This window comes from Platichthys flesus, chromosome 6, assembly GCF_949316205.1.
Source record: "Platichthys flesus chromosome 6, fPlaFle2.1, whole genome shotgun sequence".
NCBI classification, from domain to species: Eukaryota; Metazoa; Chordata; class Actinopteri; order Pleuronectiformes; family Pleuronectidae; genus Platichthys; species Platichthys flesus.
Window position 1 is genome coordinate 8142297 of NC_084950.1, and position 22891 is coordinate 8165187.

Consider the following 22891-nt stretch of genomic DNA (forward strand, 5'->3'; position numbering starts at 1 on the left):
TTGGTGCTTGGAAGGTAAAAATGTAATTACACATAAAAGGGACATATAATTGTTATTGACTGGGTATTAAACTGCAGACACAGCCAATAAAATATTTAGTGCTGTGTTCAGCTGTTTAGAAATTCATCCAGTTACCACATTCAAAATGTAATGCAACATATTCATTGACAGAACTCATTTTCAAAACCCAGGCTAGAGTGATTCACACAAGGCAGCAAAGTGAATTCAAGCTCACTTGTATCTCTACAGGCTCCGAGATCTGTGCTCGTCTCAGAGCCAGAGAAGCTTGTGATGTGTTTTTCAGATAAGAAACTCCAGCTGTTTGGAAGATTATTATTCTAACAGTGACCCATGACGACCAAAATATACTGAGTCAGACTGATCACTGATTAGATGTCACTACAAATGGCACATGTATGTTTAGCCTCAAGTTAAAAACACTGTGAAGGAGATATGTATGTGATAGCAACACTCCATATAATGATATGGGTTTATGTTGTTATCCAAAGATTTATGCATTAATAAAGATTTACATTTTCCTAAGTACACTGTCCAAGGTAAGATTTAGGAGTTGATAGTTGTATTTTTTCCTTTTTCCATCTCTGTCACATCCATGTGGTGTAATTGCATCTACCCGGCAGTTAACACACACCACAGATTAATACACACACACTTGTCCTGCAGGCACACTTGTCCTTGTTATTTCTACATTATACAGCCACCAAACAAAGCTGGCTAAGAGAGGGCCAAAGGTGAAAAAAACTCCTCGGAGATCTCTTCATTGTTCGCTCCAGCCCTCCCTCTCCTAATCTCCAGCATGGTTTTAACATGCTGCTGACATGTGGGCGTCCATGCGAGAATATTGAACAACGGGAACAACACGGAGGGAGAGGACGGGTGAGGCAGAGACCACAGACAAGCAAGAGCAGGGAACAGAGGCGAGCAGAGAAAGCCTGTGATGAGAGGAGACAAGACAGTGGGGCACGAGGAGGTGAAACTGTAAGAAGAAGTGATGAGGAAAAGGTGGAGACGGGGCCCAGACATCAAAACTGTGAGACGCTGATGGGAGGTTAATGGTACATGAGCGGAATGAGTCAGACAGCGAGAGGAGAGAGGCCAATGTGAAAGAAAAGGAGAGACTGCAATCGAGAAAGACTGTGCCGAAGCCAGTAATTACCATGAATCAGATCACGGTGTGAGCTTCAAGTATGACCTCCATCAAAATATCATACCCTGCAGTTCATCTCTCATCCCCGCGCTCCCCAGTCATCATCCACATCCACTGTTTTGTTTGCTGGTTTCACCCACATTCTCTCTTTCTTCCTTTGTCTCCCCTGCTTTGTTTCAGTCCCACCTCAGCCTTCTGGCTCGACTTCAGTCGTCCTGATCCCGCTTGATCGCTTTGTTGTCCCCCCTTTCCCCAGCGCTCCTCTCTGTTCTGCCCGTACCTTTGCTTCCTGCACCTGTCTCTCAGCCTTCCGCCTGCTTATTCTGGTCTCTGAAGAAGTCCTGCTTGCTAATCTTTTCTTCCACCGCTTTGTTTCTCCCTTTACCCTCCTTTCCTCCTTCCCTACCAGCAGCCATGACCCATTCCCCAGCAACTGTTTCCATCTCTTCTGCTTCTTTATCCTCTCCCTTGATTCCCTGTCTTTCTACACAATGAATGCAGAGGGTTTTCATCTTTTTTTCTTTTTTCCTCAATGGCTTTGCCACTCTCCCTAATCCCCCATCTCCGTCAGCTTCCCTCACGCTCTCCATCACTCTCTCCCTTGTGCTTTCCTTCCCTCTTCTGCTCCGTTGCACCCCCACCCAAATCGTCCTCTCACATTCCTGTCTCTCATACTCTCTGACATGCAATTCCTCTTCTCTTTCTGTGAGGCACTTAAGCCTCCTTTCTTTTTGTATTTCCCTGAAGAACACATACACTTGAACACACCAAGCTCATACAGGGACCCTCTAACCTCCAAAAGACACACACACGTACAAGCACCCTCTCTCACCTTTATCACCGACCAATCACACCTTGATGGCAGTCGATTCTTCTCTGTCGAGCAACGCCTTCGGCTCAACCCTCACATGTGTGAAGGCACACTTAATGGTATTGGCAGACATTTGCATAAAAATAACCTGGCCCATTAGAGTGAGACCTCGACTGACAACTAATGCATCACTCCAGGTTGTACATCTGTTTACTCCTAATAGCTGCACCCCAGTTTGATCTATGCCACTTTAGTGGATGCACGGGTATAATGCAGCACCTCGTAATTAATACTGCACGAGTTACAGCCCTGACTAACCAATAAATAGACGTACATCATGGAGAAATAATGCATGGAGTATTGCACTATTCAGTACTGAGACTAAAAGATGTAATCCAAGTGCCGTATAATTCATAGCAACCTGACAGGCAATCAATGGGATTTCCTAGCCTAAAGGAGTTGCAGAAGTGGGACCTACTGCTTTTTATAAGATGCAGGGGAGCACCTGATGCTTGAGTTGATTTATTGTTGATTTATTCATAGTTAAGCCACTTTTACATGCTTTAAAGCACTAGTTATCTAATAATTCCAGATATCTCTGTATGTCTGTTGCCCACATGCTGCATGAGAAGCACTCATCTTATCGCCTTAACACTTTGTAGTGGTGTTGATAAGGGCACAAGGAAGTGACGTATCGGATTTGCTTTGATTTGGACACGTCATATACATTCAAAGACTCGCAAGTTACATTGTCGATCACGATAACAGCACATTCAGGACTTCACACAGTCTGTCTTTACTTGCCAGGGCTCAATCATTTTAAAGTTTCAGAAAGAAAGCTGCAGCATTACCATAGGCCAAGAAAGCCCATTCCAAATAGGCAGATTTAGAACAAGCACTGCACTAGTGATATACTGAAGCCGACTAGAGTTTGTCATGCTTTTAAGTGTTTCTGCTTTAATTGATGGGTCTGCTATATATTATTCTGAAGAACAGATAATATGGTCAAAAAATTGATTTGGGGGAAATTAAATCAAGCTCTAGGGCATATAAGGCATCGCCTAAAAGTACTGTAGCTAAGTTTTGCCAACATTCATCAAAGCTATCCAAGAGGATGAAATCCATTTCAGAGTACCTCTTAGCTCTGGATTCACACAATTCTCCATTCTCAACTGAGTGCAATTAAAAAAAATGCAAAAACAGCATTTTTCTCTTCTCTTAGGCCACAACGAGCCAAAAGAGATAAAAAAAGAGTCTCTTATGCAAACTAATGGAAACATTTCATAGAAAAAAACTAAAACAAGTGGTGATTACATTTTTCCTTTTAAAGTTTTCTTTTAGTACATGCTGCAGCCATTTTAGTCTTAATTAGTACTTTCTAAACTTTTGCAAAAAGAGAAGTCAAACTATCTGGTACCACTTTCCAGCTAGTGAGGACGTTAGCAGGGAGAATAATGAGCTGTGGATATCTACATTGGTGCAGCCTCAACACCTCTTAGTTTCTCTTTAATGTGATATTGCTCCAGACGGATAATGGCCTTGTTAGACCTCATTGGAGTCTGCACAATACAGAGTAGGTCTGCACGTTTTTCTGAAAAGACTAGTTTATTGTGGAGAGAGCAGTGGTAGAGACGCAGAGATGAAAAGGAGAAGACTTTAAGAGAGAGAGAGAGAGACAGAGAGACAGAGAGAGAGAGAGAGCCTTGTTTAAAACTGCACATTTTACACTGAGATCTCGCCTCCTTTCTGCTGTCAGCCAACCAGCGTGCACACACTGAGGGGGCCACTGAGGGGCACGTTTTTCAAACCAAGTGTCCATGGAGCAGGGAAATGCAGGAGTAGAGGCCGGGGTTAATACACTCTGATGCAAATGTGACGCTCATAGAAGCACAAATCAGCGAGCTGACAAGCTCGTTTTTGTCTTATTTGGGGAATTCCATTTTATAGTGTCACTTAAGCAATTGTGTGGTTCAAAATGAGACCACAGAACATGATTCAATGCTTTTGGCTGCCTCATGGGGCCTCACAGACCAAGCCAGCTCCACCACAGTTTGACACTTTGTGCTATATCACCCAATTAGCGCAGAGCCAGACTTTTCTCTGGATTCATCAAGGCAAAAAAAACTATTAAAGTAGAAGTGTGGGATGAATGGTTCCAAGAAGTGATTGAAAACAATGGCTAGTATACCCACTCCCTCATGCACCCACATACATGAACACACACAAACACAAAGGGACCCTCACTCAGAGTATAACTCCACCCAATACAGACAGCACAGCTTTTGTTCTGAGCCGAATTCCTCGACTAGTCTGTGGGTGCAGGTCGTCACTTGACCACCATCACCATGGTGACTGAACGGAGAGACGTTGTTAATTTACAGGAGCAGGGACATCAACGGCTGACTGGTCCTGATTCAAGGACGGGGATGAATCATACAGACTCCGGTCCCAGGAGTGGCCCCCTGGGCGGCCAGCGCCAATGGCAGCGAGGCACTTAGACAACAGGGTTTCTGAAAGGACGGACACTTGGTGAGGGAGAGAGGAGGAAGGAAGGACAAGTGATAAAAGATTCAATAAGTGTGGATATATTCTCAGATACAGCAGAGATTACACACAAAGTAGGATGCATCCAACATTTTGATTCTAAAGGTTATTGACAGACCTCTCACTCCTGCTCGGCCTTCTTTTACTGCAGACCAGCAGCCAGGATCCCCCTCAGCTCTGCTTTGTAAGCATGCTTCAGGCAAACCAAAACAAAGCCTGAGTTCAAATCCATGGGCGGTGACAAGTGCACGTTCCCTAGTTGCGCCTGTCAAGTGTGCGTTGGCTCTGATAAACTGGCAGTATTACACTCCACTCCCACACCTCAGTCTACTGCCATTATGTGCCCCTACGCCGTTCCACGCTCCCACCCACACCTTTTTCTCTCTGCCAGTGCTCAGAGTGCTACTGGCGAAGGGCATGAGCAGATCAACATTTCGTCACTTACACAAGAATTGAACGTGTATTGAGTTGTCATTTTAATCTATAGAAGCTTTATTATTCAGGCCCAAAGTCTGGCAGCAATCAGTGGGGGAGGATGTGGCTGTGCAGAAAGCTATTAGCAAGCTAAAGGCATAGTAAGTGCAGACTAAGGGACTATTAATCACTTGGGACTTCTTTGTTATTTGTATATTTGACTGACACTATATTAATTTCTAGTTGACTGGTGATGCTAATAGAGAGGCAATAGTTACTGTCATGTCAAAGGACACACATACATAAATACAGCCACGTCTGAATTACTAATATCTATTGGCCCTGTAAATGGTCGGGCTGTGAAGACAGGTTGTTGAATACATAGTGCTTATGCAAAACAGCAGATGCACCGCTACTGGATCTATGGAGTAGCTCTTACACAGCCTTAGGAGGATATAACAAATAGAAAGCTGCAGATTACTCACTGTAGGAGGGGAGCGTCCCTGGAGTCTGAAATGAGGGATTTGACTTCTCAGAGACGGAGCCTCTCCGTACACAAACCAGAGAAGGTTAGAGCTGCATATTGTGCTGGCTGTGGGAGGCGAGAGCGCCTGTGTATGTGTGTGTGTGGTGCTGGCCAAAAGGGTATATCATTGTTTTATTGAGCCGGCACTGTTAAAAAAAGACATATTCCCCTGGCCCTGCGATTTTCGACAAGAGGTTTATTAAAATGTGAAATAAAAAACAGAAGTGGAGGGTTTAAGTATAAACACACGTGGTCCTCGTCTTGGTGCCACTAAGATCTGCAGACTCTGGGCCTGTGGGTGGGCTTATTTGCATCAAACCAATCAGGGTCAGGGGTGATGTCAGCTGCCAATGTTTTAATGATATAATCATGTTGGAGACTAACAACACTGCTGCCATCACCTCGCTCTGACTGACAGTTCTCTGAGGACCTGAAGGTCAATCATTACTCTGATGGGGTCGTCAAAACCATTACAAAAAACAAAAGTGGAGACAGCCTGGTTTCCGTCTTCTGTTCACTATGCCTGGACGATTCCCTCTTTGTAAGAGGGATACAAGTGAACCCCTTGAGCCGAAAATAATTGTTTTTGTTTACAGTGCGTTATAATTGAAATCACATGTACGTGGTTACTTCCAGTGATAAATGTAGATGTAATCCAAGATGTGTCGTATGGAGTTTTGGTCTGGAGAACTGATATTTGCCCTTTATCTTCTAATCAGCCTGATTGATGTTGTGAGGCTTTCAAAGGCATAAGGAACCAAAGGCTGTGCCGTCTCCACCACTTTAAAGATTTATTTCCCTATTATTTGTCCGCTCATTGCACCAATATTAAAATAAATGGCGTCTAGAAGAAGTGAAGCAGGTAGAGCATAAATCTTCTCTGTGTGATGTTGTAAAGTGAAAGTGCATAACGACATTTCACATATTCTTTTATGCAAAAGGACAAAACTAAATGTATTAATTCAATATTTGTGTGTTGTAATTGAAAACTAATTGCTGTGGATCTAAATTTGTTTGATTTGAACTGAAGTCAAATGAATTACAAATATTAAATCCTTCACAACAAGGGTTAAGGGATGAAAGCAGAGCAGGGATTTAGCCATTTAGCAAATTGTGCTCTTTAATACTGTCATTGTATTTCTATATGTGTAGCCTATGGGGCTTTTATGAGAGCTGAAAGCTGCTTTTTTTCTATGTTTTGTAAGAATAATGTGAACGTAAAAACCCAGCTAGTGCTGAAAAAAAGTAATAGCTATAAAATATCCGTGCAGCACATTAGTTTAATTCTCTAAGTGGCACTATGTTAAACTGCGTCGGCTCATTAAAATACAAATAATAATCAATCTGAGTCCCAAAACCAAAGCCTGGGATTCATGTGTCAACAGAAAACATACCTTATCTTGAAAAATGCACAAAGCCGGCAGAGAGCTTCTGAAGCCTTAAATCCATCATTTGTCCTCAAGAGTTTCTCCCTCCCCCCCCATCATGTACACGTCCCCTCTGTTACCTCTCAGAACAACTCCACTTTAGATGAAGAGGAAGAAGAAGTCGCTTCTCTTATTTCCCCCCCGGTGAGTTGTGTTCGATGTCACTGAAATGCCAGAGACTGAGAAGCTGTCTCACTAAAAATTGCTGTAGCACTTTCTTTCCAAGATGTAAAAACAACTATGGTATACAAAGATTGAGATTCATTGCTATTTGCACACCAGTGCTGGGAAATTCAATTTGCATCATAACGTCATGCAGAAAAAGTACAAAAAAAGAATGAATAAATTAGTGTTTTCTCCCAGGTTTCATTTACCAAAGCTGGTAAAAAAAAACCATTTCAGACAAAAGCCAGACGCTAGTTGGTGTTTTTTTTTGTCCAGTGGAAAAGAGGTTTGAGATTGAGTCGTTGTGAATCATTGAATCACTTTCACTCTTCCACGGTCGCAGCACCATCTGATACTCGTTGCTCGTGTTAATTAATGTGTAATGAGACAGGCTGATGTGTGCATTTTAAATCACTTGCATTACTTTCTCTAAATGGCACTAAGGGAATTCTCCCACACTTTTACAAAAGATGTCAGCCACTTTTTCTAGCGCTGTATTAAGGTTTTCTCCGAGAGTTTACAGTGTTGTGTTGTATTAAGTAGGAAGAAAATCACTGTCAGATGTGCTGGAGTCACTGAGTGTGTTGTCTGATTGTGTGTATCTGCTCATGCATTCGTGCACATGCTTCCTCGGATATTCAGAGTGGTTCTCTTGTTCTCAGCAAGGACTCCGCCAGCAGTTAGCCAGCTCCTGTGCCCTGCGGCTGTGTTTCAACAACAATTCGTCGCGGGGGCAGATGCGCCCTGTGTCACTGAACCCTCTATTTCCTGCCACGAGCCGACTGGAAGACCAGAGCCGGGGGGAAGCTCGGCTTTGCAAAACTAGCTTTCATGTCATTTCTGTTTCTGGAGTTACATCGCTCGGCCTCGGGGCTCGACTCGAAAATAAATGCTCCTCTCATCCTGTCATGAGCTTATCGCTGCCCCTCACTCGATCCAAATCCCTGCCTTTCTCTTCTAAATCACCTAACTCTCTATGCCCACCTCCATCTTCCTGCCCACTGCTATTCATTGCTCCCCGCAACTCCCTTTTCCTGGTTTACTATTTTATGTTTTTATGTTGTGCACTTTCAATTTCTTTATCTCTGCTCTCCGTTACAGCCTCCCCATCCGATTGCTAATATGTTTCCACGACATTATTGCAGCAATGGGTTTATAGGAGATTGCGATTGTTACATTGCAATGTTTGCCACTTGGCCAAGCCCTCTGCTATTTCAAAAAATCCATTACGTATCAAATAAAACCATAAACAGAAAAGGCTGCTCTGTTCTAACTGAGCTAAATTGTCTAAAATATCTCAAATGTAAAAAATAAAAGCACCTGGGATAAAACAAATTGATGGTTTGTGTAGATCTAATTGTCTGACAGCCCTGGTGGGATAACCAATTGCTGGTGGATCCATAATGATCTGTCCGCTGAGCTAATGTCTTGAATGTTCAGGGGAGGCAATTGTGGACACACCGAGGCAGGTAATTATGGGTAAAGAGGAAGAGGAGCTGAGCAGAGGAAGAGCAGCAGAGAGAGAGGACAGAGAGCGAGGCAGGTGATGCTGTAGTCAGGTGGCTTTGAGTGGATATTGTACATCTTATCTGTCACCTGCAGGACTGTGCTTATTATAGAGAGAGGGGGAGTCAGAGCAGAATGTAAGGTGAGTGTGAGGTAAAGTGTGTGTGTGTGTGTGTGTGTGTGTGTGTGTGTGAATGAGGGAAGAATTAAAGGTAAATGCAGAAAAGCCATCACTTCCTCCGAAGCACAGAGGGTGATGAAATAAAAGAAATAAAGAAAGAAGAAATTAACAAAAATATTGTCTGTTCTGAAGACCAGAGAGCTCAGACCTTCCCAGCACTCTCAGTATATTTCCCAGCTCTACACACAGTTTTTCAGCTGCCCGTCTTACATACTAATATTACCTAAAAATCAGTGGTGTACAAAAATCATGTCTTCAAAAAATCTTTCAATCAGTCAGTAACATTAATTATCACAATAAAAGTCACAGGATTATTTCTTTTGAATTTTAAGAGTAACTTAAGAGTGAAGGTTGTGGTTATAAACTTAATTTGCAGAGAATGACTAACACATAACTGATATATTTGTAGTTATTTAATGTGTACTTTTGAGTTTTTATTTTACCCCATGTCCCATTTGCTGACATGGAGGAGGCAGAGTTTATTACCTTCACTGCAGTCAGCCACCGGGGGGGGGGGGGGGGGGGGATCAAGATGACTGGGCTTCACGTTTAGGGAGCTGTCATGTCCTCTATCTTTATAAATCTTTATCAGAATAGTAGAATGCTTTGATGATTACATAAACTGCATAGTTTGTCAGTTGTGTCTCATCATAAAAACTTTTTTGCAGCCGAGCAACATCGACTAGATAAATGGTGTTGAAACCTTTCACAGGGATCTGCTTTCCATATTTTCAAGTGTACTCTGCGACTCCCCTGTTTATCAGATACGTTCTGCCTCTTGAGTTTCGATCAAGTTTCTGCTGACTTAGCCTATCTTACTACTGGTAATAACATTACTGTCTCGTGGGCTATAGATGCTGATGGGTTATTGTCGTTTTTTTTCCCCTCTGTACTCCAAACTTAGCCTGTTCTGACAGACATTTTTTTTTTTATCTTATAGACTAAATCAATATAGCTGTATCAATTCCACACAAGAAAAAAAAAACAGTAAGAGTCCACACATCGTTGCCTTGGGGTTTTACGCACATCAGTGTTGGACTGCTGGCAGATATCAAGTTGCCGTGCTGTCGGAAGTGCAGCTGAAGTGATGACAGAAGCCGTCTCTTGTGCCACACTGACAGGAGCTGCCTCTGAGAAGTGGAGCTGCCAGTGGAATTATCATCATGGCATCCCAGATGTAAGTGGGACCAGCGAAGACATCACACTCACTGTCAGGCATCATCCTACTGCTGCTTTGGTTACAATACAAACCCCCAATGTCATCAACAGCATTGTGCTTCAAACCAGTATGCACCTGATGCCACGGGCTGTTTCCAAAATCACCCACTCACAGACTGTTCTCTACTCGGTAGAGAAAAATATTGTGAGCTTTTCAGCAAACAAAAAAAACAATCTTTCATACAGTTCTCGGGCAAATTTTCTTTACACTGGTAATCATTGTCACAGGATTATGACGTACAACCACAACACTGGAAAAAGCACTTTAAATGACCATGTTTGAATGTAGAAATAAATCAAGTTTCCCGCAGTTTGTCCTACTCTGTCCTTATTACATCTTCTAATAGCTCAACTAAGAGATTTGTCTCATGCCGGTCAAAATAAAAAAAAAACGATAAACTGACTAAAAGATAGAGAAAGACTGTTCAAACCAGTCAGCGTAAATGTCGGCAAATACAAACCTGTCTGTCTTTATCCGCATGATAATTCAGATATTTTTGATGAGAATAAGGAGGAGTAGAATCGCTTGTTAAACTAGCAAGACATTGTCAAATTGTAAGTGAAAGGATGAAGACAATGACAAAGATGAAGAGTTTTTTTTTCAGTATACATGTCTCTCTGTATGTTCAACAGACATTGGAGGGACTGGTCTTCTGATTCAGCAGAATTAAATGACAGCGGCCTGCGTCTCCATCAGCATTACGTTAAATCTGCAGTGGCTTTGCTGTGTCTTTATGAAGCACACACTGTAAAATATACTTCCCAAGTGATGCCTCCACATATAGCAGATGATGAGAAACAAGATAGTCAACTCCCTCTATCGTCGTTTCATCCAAATAGAAAAGATAAAATGCTGTTATCTACAAGCCAGCACCTGTTCTGAAACCTGCTCTAAAGTTCACTGCCAATATTTCCCACAGACACGTTCCTGATCAAGTGAAAAAACTCTGGTTCATCACAACGGATGAAATGACAGTGGCTACGTCTCAGTCTCATTTTGAAATCGTTCACATTTCTGTTAGATTACGAATGTACTAAATTAATTGAATGAAGATAGAGATGTCTATTTCGAGACCTTTACTTTTTAACTGTGGGAGAAAACGTATCTAACTCAGTCTGTATAATTGGTCTCTGCAGCTACGTCTGCCAAACCACAGCATGTTGAAGCTTCTCGAGTTTCACGTGCAGTCTTTTTCCCAATAATTGGCTCCAAAAAATTCCCGAATGATAATTATCTACATGACCAGTCTTGGTACAGCGTAATAACAGTCCACGCAAAAGTGATGACTAATTACCTTCTACACATCGAGTGATGGCCAATTTGGATAGCCATTAGTTTTATTAAAATGATTTATTCTTCATGAAATAAATGCATTGTGGGTAGTTTTTGTATCTTTTTGTTTTATCTATAATACAATATATTATACTCTATTTCACATCTATGAAACCCATTCTGTGCATATGTCATCTATTACTCTAAAATGGATGTATACACACTTTTTGGTGTATAGGAGTGGTTAAAATGGGGTGGTAGGCCCCTCCTGGGGATTATAGAGCTACTGCATCGGGGATGTGGATGACAAGGTAAAAAGTGAAATCAATTTGAATGAATATGATATATGTAAAGAAAGCATTTGCTGATCTTATCGTGTTGACCTTCATTTCAGGAAAATGTAACATTGCTCCTTTATAGTTATGACTTCATTGTGTCCTTGTTAATAATTGATCAAGTCCATGTGGTGGGAGTGATCTTTTTGGGCTTCTGATCGGAGACCAGCGTCTTGTACTATTTTTGCACCGACTCTATCGTTTACTGCTTTTGCAGTTTATGTTTTTTTGTAGTATTTGATCACCTTTTGCCCTTTCTACAACATGTTTTAGTATAAGTGTGTCAGTCAACTAAACCCAAACAAAAATAGTTTACTATGAGGGTTATGAGGGTTACAATGACAATCAGAGGGATGAAGACTGTCTTTGACCTGCTACAATTCACTGATCTGTGTCGTAAAGTCAACCTCAGTGTGACCCGGTGTCTTATTTCCAGGGCCTGGGTAGATGTTCTGCTTCCAGTAATTAAAAATAAATCGGCTCTGGAAACTTTGTGTTTGATTTAGTGACGTACCTGCTGTGGTCAGGCAGAGCTCCTCGTCACTGTTGTCCTGGCAGTTGTCCTGGCCGTTACACAAGAAGCTTCGGTCAAGACAGCGGCCGTTCCGACACTTGAAGCGAGACTCTGAGCACACCAGTGGGTTGCCTGCTGTGGAGTCAGAGCACAGGTCAAAGCTCAAGTGTTAGTTAATACAAGGTTTTTTTAGTTTAAAGTTATGTGAGAAACAAGAGCACCTGTCTAACTTTGCCTCAAAGCAACAAACTTCAGAGCATCAACCTTTATACTATGCACATTTCATTATCATTCTGTTTCGGTATTGTGTGCATTTTGTTAGAAGTCGATTCTGGAAACCTGTTGACTGTTTCCCATCTATAACACGTGGATATGATTCCAAAGAAATCATTTTGGCAGGGATTCGAGAGATAAAAATGAAAAGCTAACACGAATTTGATCTGAGGAGTCTGATAACAATCCAGAAAACTAAACATTCAAAATCCTGTCGAGCCCTTACCACTTTTTTTGGCACCTTCGCATGTGTCTGTGTTCTGGTTTATACCAAATGAGACAGTATTATCTTGTGGGAAGATCCACACAATTACACAGTTGTGATGCAGTATCTGCTGGGAGTGTGGAGCAAAGCCCCATTTAAATGGCTAGATTAGATTTGTGAGTGTGAGGCCCCGGCAGGCTAGGAACACTGCCTGTGACAATGGTGAGTGATTGGCTTGATGCACTTTCCCCACTGGGGAAAGCAGCAATAGGGTCAAGTGAGGACAACGTATACATCCCTGATAGCACAGACCACAGCTCCAGCTCCAGAGAAAAACATGACTCTCTCGTTCATTTTCATCCACGAGATGAAAGACAAAGTGAACCAGCTCCAGCTGAGCTTTGTTTTCTGAGCCTTTTCATTTATTTGTTCACAAACTGACACAAGGAGAATTTGAGAGAGTGAAAGAATAAGAGAGGATTCGAGACAAAGAAATGAGAAACATCTGTAGATGTGTAGCAATTGTTTTCTGCATTTGTCTGACTATTTTGCTACTAACGAATTAACGCATTTAACTTAATTACTGTGATCTTTCCTCATTATTGTGCACTGAAGCAAAAACAATTAATTTGTTCTTTTTATAGTTAATTAATGAAGCCAGTATTTATCTTAAAGGAGCACTCCAGCAAGAACGTATTTCTTTTAAAATTACATTGGATGACTTGAAATAGACAGATTAAAAGAACATGTGTCAAAATTGACAAATCAGAGGCCAGGCTATGCTCTTTTATTTGTGTTAAGCTAATAGACAGTTTGCCTCCTGGTGGCACTGTGAGGAAGTGGAGATGTCTTCCATCTTTATATACATTCTATGGTTTTGCTCCAAAAGCATTTAATCTTACATTTCCCACCTAATCTTCACCTTCACTCCAAACCTTACCTAACCCTAACTCATCTACACACCCATTGTTTGTAACTCTGTCTTTATGTTGTGTTTATTTAGTTTTTAATGTGTTTTAGTTATCGTCTGACATGATGACTAAAGGGACCGATTTCTGTTAAACTGCTGGATTGGTTCTTTATGAGGAAGTACACATAAATACTCTACCGTCCTCTGACTGTATGATGAGAAGCTGCAGTAATAACTGTTATGACCGGAGGACAGTACATCACTGACTCACGGGGACCACAGCACGAGACAGATTGCTTTTATTGGACTGGGTTGCTGTGCGAGACTCACTGCAGTTCTCCTCGTCACTCCCGTCAGGACAGTCGCTGAAGCCGTTACAGCGGAAGCGGCCGATGATGCAGTGGATGCCATTAGCGCAGGCGAAGAACGTCGGCGCGCACTTCGACTTGACCTTAGCTGCGAACAGATGGGAGGAGAGGGGGAGGAGGAGCAAGAGAAGACAAATGGATTATTGTCTGTGCGTGATGGGAGGAGGAAACCGCTAATTTCCAAACTATACATCATGTTTTATGAGAGAATTAGCCTTTGCTATAATGCACAAGAGGAGAGAGGAACCCACAAATAAGGCCGGATGAGTTTTATTAATTTTTTATGGCAACATAACACGACTGTATGTTCTAAAATTAAAACAGTGAACCATTCAACCAGGGTTTAAACTGCTTAACAGCTGCTTATTGCAGAGGCCAGTTAATTATTCAGCTTGTTTTGTTCTGTAATGCTTAGCTTCAAGTTCTCTTAAGTATGACAAGTACAGGGTGAGATCGCCAGCACAAAGTACTGATAGGCCACGAAAACAACTGAATTGCAAAGACAAAGAGAGCAAATTGTGTGGGTGAGTGCTCGTATGGATTCTGCCATTGATCAGCCTAAGCAGGCTCTGGGTCTTATCTCACAGGACGGGCCTTGGACTGAGTGACGATGCTGCAGAACATCAATGTCTGGCGTCCTCCGCTTATCACTGAACCCCTGGCTTTAACTCAAACACATTGATCTTCCCCGGCAGGAGGAAAAAACAAGATCCCAGGTAGATGCAAGCAAAGACATCACAAAAAGAAGAACTCGCTTTATCTTAATATCGTCTCTGAAGTTTTCAATGTGACGTCAAGAAGAAAGAACCGGAGGCCTGGCAACTGTATGTACAGTCGGAGGTAATGAGATACATCTGTGTGAAATACAGAATTAGGTCTCAGACATCTGTTTCACGACTCTGGACTTGGTTAAACTACTCGTGGATTATTCCACTTCTCCTAATTTACATTAAAATACAAAAGATCAAACTTGTACATGTGGCTTTGTGGGAGAGCTACTGCTGAGTCCTCACTGAAGACAGACAAAGGAAAAGCTACTAACAACAGCTTAGACATTCTTATGAAAGAAGTTAAATAAGACTAAACGTTAATTCCAGTGAGAGAATATCATTATAAACTCTGTATCAGATGAACAACAAAGGGTTGAAAAGAAGAACAACCCACACATGTACACACACAAACACACACAAAGAGAGGGAAGGGTTTGTTGAGGGGGTGTTTGGGCATCTAGAAGTGAGCCACCAAACAGTCATTTTTTTTCGTTTTTTGTCTATGCTGAACACAAAGGGTGGAATTGGCCTCCTCATAGGTTGGCATTGTGCCGTCTCAAATGCCAGGGGTGCACATTTTTCCCTCTACAATATATTGTGGTTGGCTGATTTATGAGCTCTTTCAAGCTGCGGTGATTATGTGTAGCGAGGGGGGGGCGAGGCATAAAAACCACGAGGGTTTGCAGCGCCCGTCTCCAGGATGAAATGCAATCCGCTGAACGTGGGAGGGAGCTGGGATGATGCCCGATCTCTGTGTCTTCAGTCTGGGAAGCTTTTGTTTACCTGGACAGCAGGGGGGCCTGAACCACCCAGAGCTCATTTCGCACGGTATATCACAATCATTAAATCCAACGGGAAAAAAACAAAAACAAAAACAGACATGGCTTCGCGCTACAGCAAAAAACATAAAAGAAAAGATACAAAAACATTACTACTGTTGAGGGGATACTTACATTGAATTTCATTTGGTCAAAAACAGGGAACAACATAATCCTTTACTCTGTATTTGAATTTATTTTCCATGTCTTGAATTTTTTTTTTCTATTTCTAGATTATTTTGTTATGAGACTATAAAGAGAATTAGTGGAAATGTGTTCTTGTACACATCTTACAACATATGCAAGGCAGCACAAAGCAAAGTGTCTGTTAGTTTCAGACCAACGCAGAATGGTGTAAATGTGTCTTCAAGTTCCATTGTCTGAAGCGTTGTATTGGACTGTTGTTTGAAGGCTTCATTGTCAAGACAGAAATATTCTTCTTACATAAGCTACTGTCTGACATGCACTGACCCCTGCATATTCTCTGCATATATTTTTAGGGGGCTGTATTTGAGAGTCAGTTGCCCTGAACCATGTTCCTGCCATCCCCCCTCGAAATGTGCCTGAAAGATCTAGGTGGGCGCACGATAATGACGTCAATGTCTTTTCTAACTACAAGAATTAAAATATATTAGGATGAAAAAGAGTTCCCATTCACGGGAGATGCACACTGATTGGTTTATTAATGGTTACATCCAAAGCACACCCATTCTTAATCAAGAGATTACGCACCTTGTGCATCAACCTTTATTTTACCTCTGTTAAACTTGTAAACGTGGATTTGAACGCGCCCTTACTGCACCAACACCAAAAGATGAGATTGTTAAAATAGAGGCAATAAAGTTTCTTATTGGAAATACACAACTTTCTCCTCTGTGCAGACATGGACTGATTCATTTATTTGCTTGGCAGACTTGGCAAGAAAGACAGCTCTGTTATTGCTCTGACATTCCTCATTCACGGCCTCCCTCCTCCGAATCCTCATTACCACTTCTACCGCTGGCAGAATTCATCTGACCCTGTGTTTGTTTTCCAAATGAGCTCAAAAGTCACATGAAGGGCAGGCTCGTGAAGGGAACTTCGTGGGTGGGAGAGAAAGATGGAGCTAATGTGCTAAGCTTTGTTTTGGGGATGCGTGGCCCTTTATAGCCTGTGCTGAGCAGTTTTCGGAGCTAAATTAATTAGAGGGAGCAAGCTGAAGGTGGAAGAGAAGGTGGAAACACAGGCTTTGTATGTTGATAATTCTGTTCATTAGATGTCCAGGACTTTCAATTTGAAATATCAATTCCAGCACTTCTGCCTCATTCTTCAAACATTACCAAGAATTTCATCTTATTTTCTTTCCCCTCTGTCGTGCCTCTGTTCCCGGGTTTGAGGTGCTTTCGTTTCTTGCCAAATTTTATTCCTCATCTCTGAGCCTTTGTAGAAGTTGTTTACGTAAAGCAGGCAGGGTGCTGGATGAATTCCAAACTTAGTTCCAGTGTTCACTGAGCAGCACAAATGAAAACGAATGACTTTTGCAGTGGAGCTGATTCCTTCAGGTGAGACTATCACGAGCAGAAAAACCTGGCTGGATCCCACAGAAATGCGCAGCTGGAGGACACACAACTTAGAGAACAAAACCAGAACCCTCTTTGTCATTGTCTCCTACACATTTACAGACACTGCATAAGAATTCTGCCATAAGAACATCTATAATTGAGAATACTACTCAGTTTTCCAGCATCCATTTGAAATATTTTCCATTATTTTCGCTACTAGTTTGGGGTAAAGTGTAACATGAAGCAACTCCTGTCTCTTCTGCCCTGTTACTATCTCCCTAGTGGCTTCAGCATTCATGTCACCCTGCTTCCCGACAGCAAAGCTCCTGTTGCAGATTGCTTGCTTTGCTCTTCCACCGTTTGCACCTGGGTGCCCTTCTACTTGCTTCTACCCCCTTTTCTCCCTCTCCTTCGGTTCCCCGGAGAGCGGCATAACTTTTTCGGCACAGGTAGCCCAGGTCGTGATGGGCATGCATGATTGGTAGAGTGAGGAGAAGGACTTGAGGAATGGACCATCAAGAAAGAAAACAGTGGCGGGGGAGCAGGGAGAGAACAGAGGCGGTGAAAGAGCAGAGACAGCTGACGACTTCAAAGGTTTCTCTGACCTTGCCGGGCATTTCAGAGAGGGAGGAAAATCAATAGGTAATGGAGTCAAGGAATAAGCAAGAGGGGCAGGGGTAGATTCAGTCTAGAGGGCATAGGGGATCAAAACAATCATTCCACACATTTCACTGTCTAAGTCCTGCACTGCAGTCGTACATTTACAGCATTCACACGCCAGCGGCATTCTGCATAACCATCAACCTTCATACTAGCTGAGGAAGCAAATGTGGCTGTGCGGCTTGCGCATGTGCAAAATATCAGTTATATTTTAATGACTTTCAATAAAGGGGGATAAAGGGTAGGAAAGGGTATGGGATGAAAAGCAGCGAGTGATTTCTCAAATAATAACCCGGCTGCAATATTCATCACAGAGAGTAACTTACAGCAGAAATTGCCTTGTTTGATCTGGTAGTGCTCAGTGTTGTATTGTATTGTTAAAATGATGAGACAGCATTTCTTATTCTTTTGAAGACTCTGAATGAATCACTTTGTCTAATTGGTGACTATTGATGGAGAAGTGTGTCTGAGAAAAGAAGAGACAGAATCAGAGCAAGAGACTGTATGTTAGATCCTAGTCAGTAATTGATCCACGTCCCCTGGTATTAATTACACCCGCTCATTGATCAGTCGACCATTAAGCACATGTGATGCCCCAGACTAAGTCCTATTAAACCTTCCCCTGTTTCCCTCACTGCTCTTCTTACTGTTCCAGTGTCTCTCTGTTTTTCTCTCTATTGGTTTCTCTTGTCTTTTTTGCTCTCTTCACAGTTTTTGTCTGAGCAGGGGTTAAACACACACACACACACACACACAAACTGAGACATGGTCCATGGTTGTAGAGGGCATACCTTCACCAAGGCTAACGCCCTATCCTGCCATCTCAAAGGAAGTGCATTCCTGGATGAGCCTGGTTATCTGGAAAACTGAATTGCTTCTTCCTTGGGTCACATCCCATCCTTCCACTAAGTTGCATGTAAGTCAGTTAAGTGGATTTTTGCGTAACCCTGCAAACTATCACACAAACACAGATGATAACAGAACACATCTGCTAGCGGAACGTGACTCTTTGTGATGGCGTCAGTGCATTGGTCATTGTTCTTATCATGCACACTCTCCTAATCTCAGCAACCACTTGCCTCCCTCACCCGTGGCTGGTCTGGTGAAGAACTGGCAGTGTGTGTGAGCCTTGATATCAAAATCATAATCAATCTGTCTCACGATTCTTTTAAGCAGTTTCCACTCGAGCTCTCAAGCAGAACTCTGCTCTCATGAGCTTCTTGAGGAGGTCAATACATGCACAAACCCCCCCCAAAAACATTAGCCCCATCGATGTTGCTCCCGGTGTTTGGCTTTGTTATGACTGCAGAAAGCAATAATGCAATAATATTGGAGTAAACCAATAAACTGAATTTACTTTGCACCTAATTGTTATGAAGAGGTAACGGGATCAATAAACACTGCATCAGGTAATGAAAACTCTAAATGGCTGTTTCTCTCAGTCTGATGAAGTGTTAATAGACTTCTAAAATACCAGAAATAACATCAGCCCTTGTGTGAGACTCACACTGAATGTGATTGATTGAAACAGGCCTTTACAGTGAATTCCACATTATGTATAAATAGATCTAAACTTGCAGCAAAACCCTTAAAGTATAAAGGGTTGCTTCATTTTACTCAAACTAAAACAGTTACTCAGCTTTTCCTCCTCATATGAAGAACACAGCAGAACATTGTCCAGATTAGATTCAAAACAAAAAGAAAAAGGCCAGAACATTCCGGCAAGCGGTTGTGCCTGTGTAGAACTTGGAGGAGACAGAACACAAAGCACTCCTTCTTGCCAAAAGTTCTCAAATATTCTCGTCTTTCCGAGTTGACATCCTTGTCGGCATCTTCTACGTCTATGACTCTCCTTTTGCATCCTGAAATATTATGCACGAGTCAAATGTGAGAGATGTCTACAACACTCCCACTCGCTCGCTTAATTCTCGATGGGCTCACTCTGACATTTTTCTGAACGTTTTCCTAGGGGGCCGCTTTGAAAAGTTCCAGAATTTATCCAGAGCAACTGACTTAATATTTTCCTTCTCACAGATTGGAAAATATCAGTTCAGGTCTGAAAGCAAAACTCCCTAACATCATCCACAAAAAGCTCCTGGACATGCAGACAAAATAATGCTGAAGAAGTAAAACCTCAGAGAGCATTCAATTGAGAAATGCTGCATTTGACAACTTGTGAAATCAGCATCTCTTGAAGTGGAAGATTATTATTTATTTCTCTTCTTATAGTTTTAGTTTAACACCCAGAGGACCGAAATCAAGGAATATTTCACAAGAAAAAGAGACTTGTTAGAGAGACATAAAGAATAAATAAATACGTTTTTTTCTTAGAAAGATGTTTAGAGATTTGTCCATTATCACCACAATTCTGATATTTTTACATAAAACATGGTCTACAGTATAAAATGGACGGTTTGCCTTGCTTCATGCTGACGTGAGAGCAATTTTAGTCTGAGCATTGCATGAGGAGAGAAGCAGCCTCTTTGTGTGGTTAATGTAATGTAATGTAATGTAATGTAATGTTTTCTGATTGTTGTTTCACCAGGAGCCACTAACCATGCTGAGAGTCCCTTCCAATTAAAAGTTAAAGCTTAACTTTCTCAGGAGTTTCTAAGTGTATATTTCATAGAGGCCACAGCCTCAGCCTGCAGCACTTCAACTAAAGAATAGTCATTACATTGAAATGTGCCTCTGTTGTTTTTTCTCTGAACAGCAGTTCTGCCTCCCCCACCCCCGTCTTTGATACCTCATGTCTTGCTTGACACATCACGACCACTCACCCTCTCACCCCCGCTATGTATCTCTGCTCCTTCGCCTGCTCGTGCCCTGCCCAGACAAGGGCAAAGAGGCTAATCCTGGCTCCGAGGCCCAGTAAGCTCAGTCAGCTCTGCTCCTTCTCTCCTCTGTCAGTATGCATTTTGTCTACCAGTCTCCCAGGCTGTCGTTATGGACACCAGAGAGCAGGATGGTACTTTTGACCTTTTTGTGTGGGGAATTAGTCAGCAGCCTGTCTCTGAATCATGGCTTGAATTCCCCTCAGACCTGGAAACACGTAAACACACACAAGTGCACCCACACAGAGCACATGGGGATTAAATTTGTGAAATAAATTAATTATAACCATAGATTGTCATCCAAAATGTAGTTTAATTCATGTGGCGCAGAGTAGTCCATAGAAGATAGACTTGATAGAAAAGGATCTGAAGGGGGTCCTGGCCTCTTGCAGCAAGACAGTAATACAATAAGCTGCATCTTTAATGCAATAAGACTCAGGCTGGAGCTGTTGCCTCACTTCTTACAGCCAAGAATGTTATTTAAAAGGCAGCAAAACATATTTACATGACTCAAGCTGACCCTAGTGCCAGAGGGGACCGGAAACAAGCAACAAACAAGAGGGGAGCGGAGGAGGAAGGGAGGAAGGGAAAGTCAGTGGCCTGGACTCCCTTCAGTTCCTTTTTATCAAGTCTATCTTTTATGGACTACTCTGCTTTACATCAGTTCTGGATCATGTCAGGAGAACAAAACTGCTGTTCTGTTTATCTCCGTAGGTGTTTCCAGGTGCAACTACAAGGTTGTATCACTTTAAATGTTGCTGCGGCAAAGAAATGTGGGGCAGCATTTCTTCTTTCCTTTCATAAAGGATGGTCCGATGTTTCCGCTATGAACCGATGACGCTCCTTTCCCTATCCTTTAGAGAATTCCAACAGCTGTTACTATGGCGGACGCTGAAATACCTCAGGGTCATTTCACATAGTTTGGAAGGTTCCTGAGCAAAATGGACTATTCAAACGCACCCTGTCTTTTCTAGATAAGGAAAAATGACTAAATAACTAAATGAGGGGCAGAGGCTAAGAAAAGTAGACCAGGTTTGCATGAATCATTTATGAAACCACTGGAAGTACAGGAATAAACGAAACTGTAAGAAATGAGAATCTGCCAGGGAGTGCATCACAAGTTCCCGTGTGGGTGGTTCTATCTTCCAACTCAATTTTATACTGGTTTTGACACTTGCACCCCCATATGTGCAGGTGAGTGTTTTGAAGCTTTTTCAAATTTAATTCAGTTTCCAATGAAAATGTATTTTTTAAATGACCCACCAAGCAAAATGGGTTAAAAAAACCATGTTCTCGAGACAGAGGTTAGTAAAGTGTGACCTTTACTTCGAGCTCTGCAGACGTTCTCCTCATATCAGAGACACATACATCAGCACAGTCTGCTTAACAGGGGATCTCCACTCGCTAACTACAGCTGTCCTCTGGTGCAGACTTGTGTGGTAAAAATAGGTACGGGTCCCACAGCAAAAGATGTACCAGGGAATTTCATGTTCCCACAAACATATCATAAATAAATAGGAATATTATTGGCTAAAAAGCACAAACATCAACAGAAAAAAAGTATAGAGAGGGGAGAAAGGAGGTGTTTCTAAAAATATAACACTTTAATTATCAACAGGACAGTCTCATTACTGGCAAATTACAACTTGGCTAATTATTGAAAGAGGTGGAGGCAGACTTTAAAAAAAAAAATCTCCATTGATGGTGAATTAAAACAAATGTTCTGGGAAACCTCCAGGCAGCAGCCAAGCGCTCATATTACAGATGGGAGGAAATTTAATATCCTGTGGTGGTCAACACTGGCCGGCCTCCATGGTAATGACTGTGATCACAAAAGAAAGTGGGCAGACGTCCTCAGATACCCAGTGTGATTTCATACTAGGTTATATTAAAGTCAGTCTGATAGTCAATCCATCCTTCCAGTATCTATACTGCTTATCTTTTTAGGGTCACGCGGGGGAGATGGAGCTAATCCCAGCTGACAAGGGCGCGAGAGGCAGGGTAGTCTGATAAGCAATATTTCATGAAATAAAAGTCATTTTCTAAGACATTAAGACAGAGCTCCTACTGTAGCAACTAATGACTCCTCCTCTCTACCTCCTTCCCTTCGCCTCCTCACTCCCTTGCTCCCCCCGGCCTCCATCTGTCAGTCTGTCCCTGCAGTGCCCCTAATGGAGCCAGAGGTCCGTCCGGGGACCCTTGTGAAGCCGTCGCCAGAGATATCGACTGAAAAATAGCCGTCTAGCTGAGAATAATAAGGCCCACTTATGCCAGAGCAGATAACGTCAGCAACAATATATTAATATTCTTCTGACAACAGGGAGGCAGGCTGAGCATCTATGCTTTATGAAAGCCTTTCATCTATAGCATTATTGCATGTAGTGTCAACCAATAGTAAAATTACCGTTTAAAGCAGGTTCAAAGGTGTTT

The 22891-nt window shown here is 42.2% G+C and overlaps 1 protein-coding gene across 2 annotated transcripts in view; it reads right to left on the reverse strand.

Annotated features, from left to right (window-relative positions):
- ldlrad3 (low density lipoprotein receptor class A domain containing 3) overlaps positions 1-22891 on the reverse strand; it is a 72778-nt gene that overhangs the window by 22449 nt on the left and 27438 nt on the right. Inside the window, exons 3-4 of one of the 2 annotated variants that reach the window (XM_062390229.1) lie at positions 13801-13926; positions 12083-12214 (exon numbers count right to left, since the gene is read on the reverse strand). In XM_062390229.1, coding sequence (XP_062246213.1) covers positions 12083-12214; positions 13801-13926 — 258 coding nt within the window. Of the gene's footprint in view, positions 1-12082; positions 12218-13800; positions 13927-22891 lie in introns of both variants that reach the window. The other variant, XM_062390228.1, reaches the window with a different exon arrangement.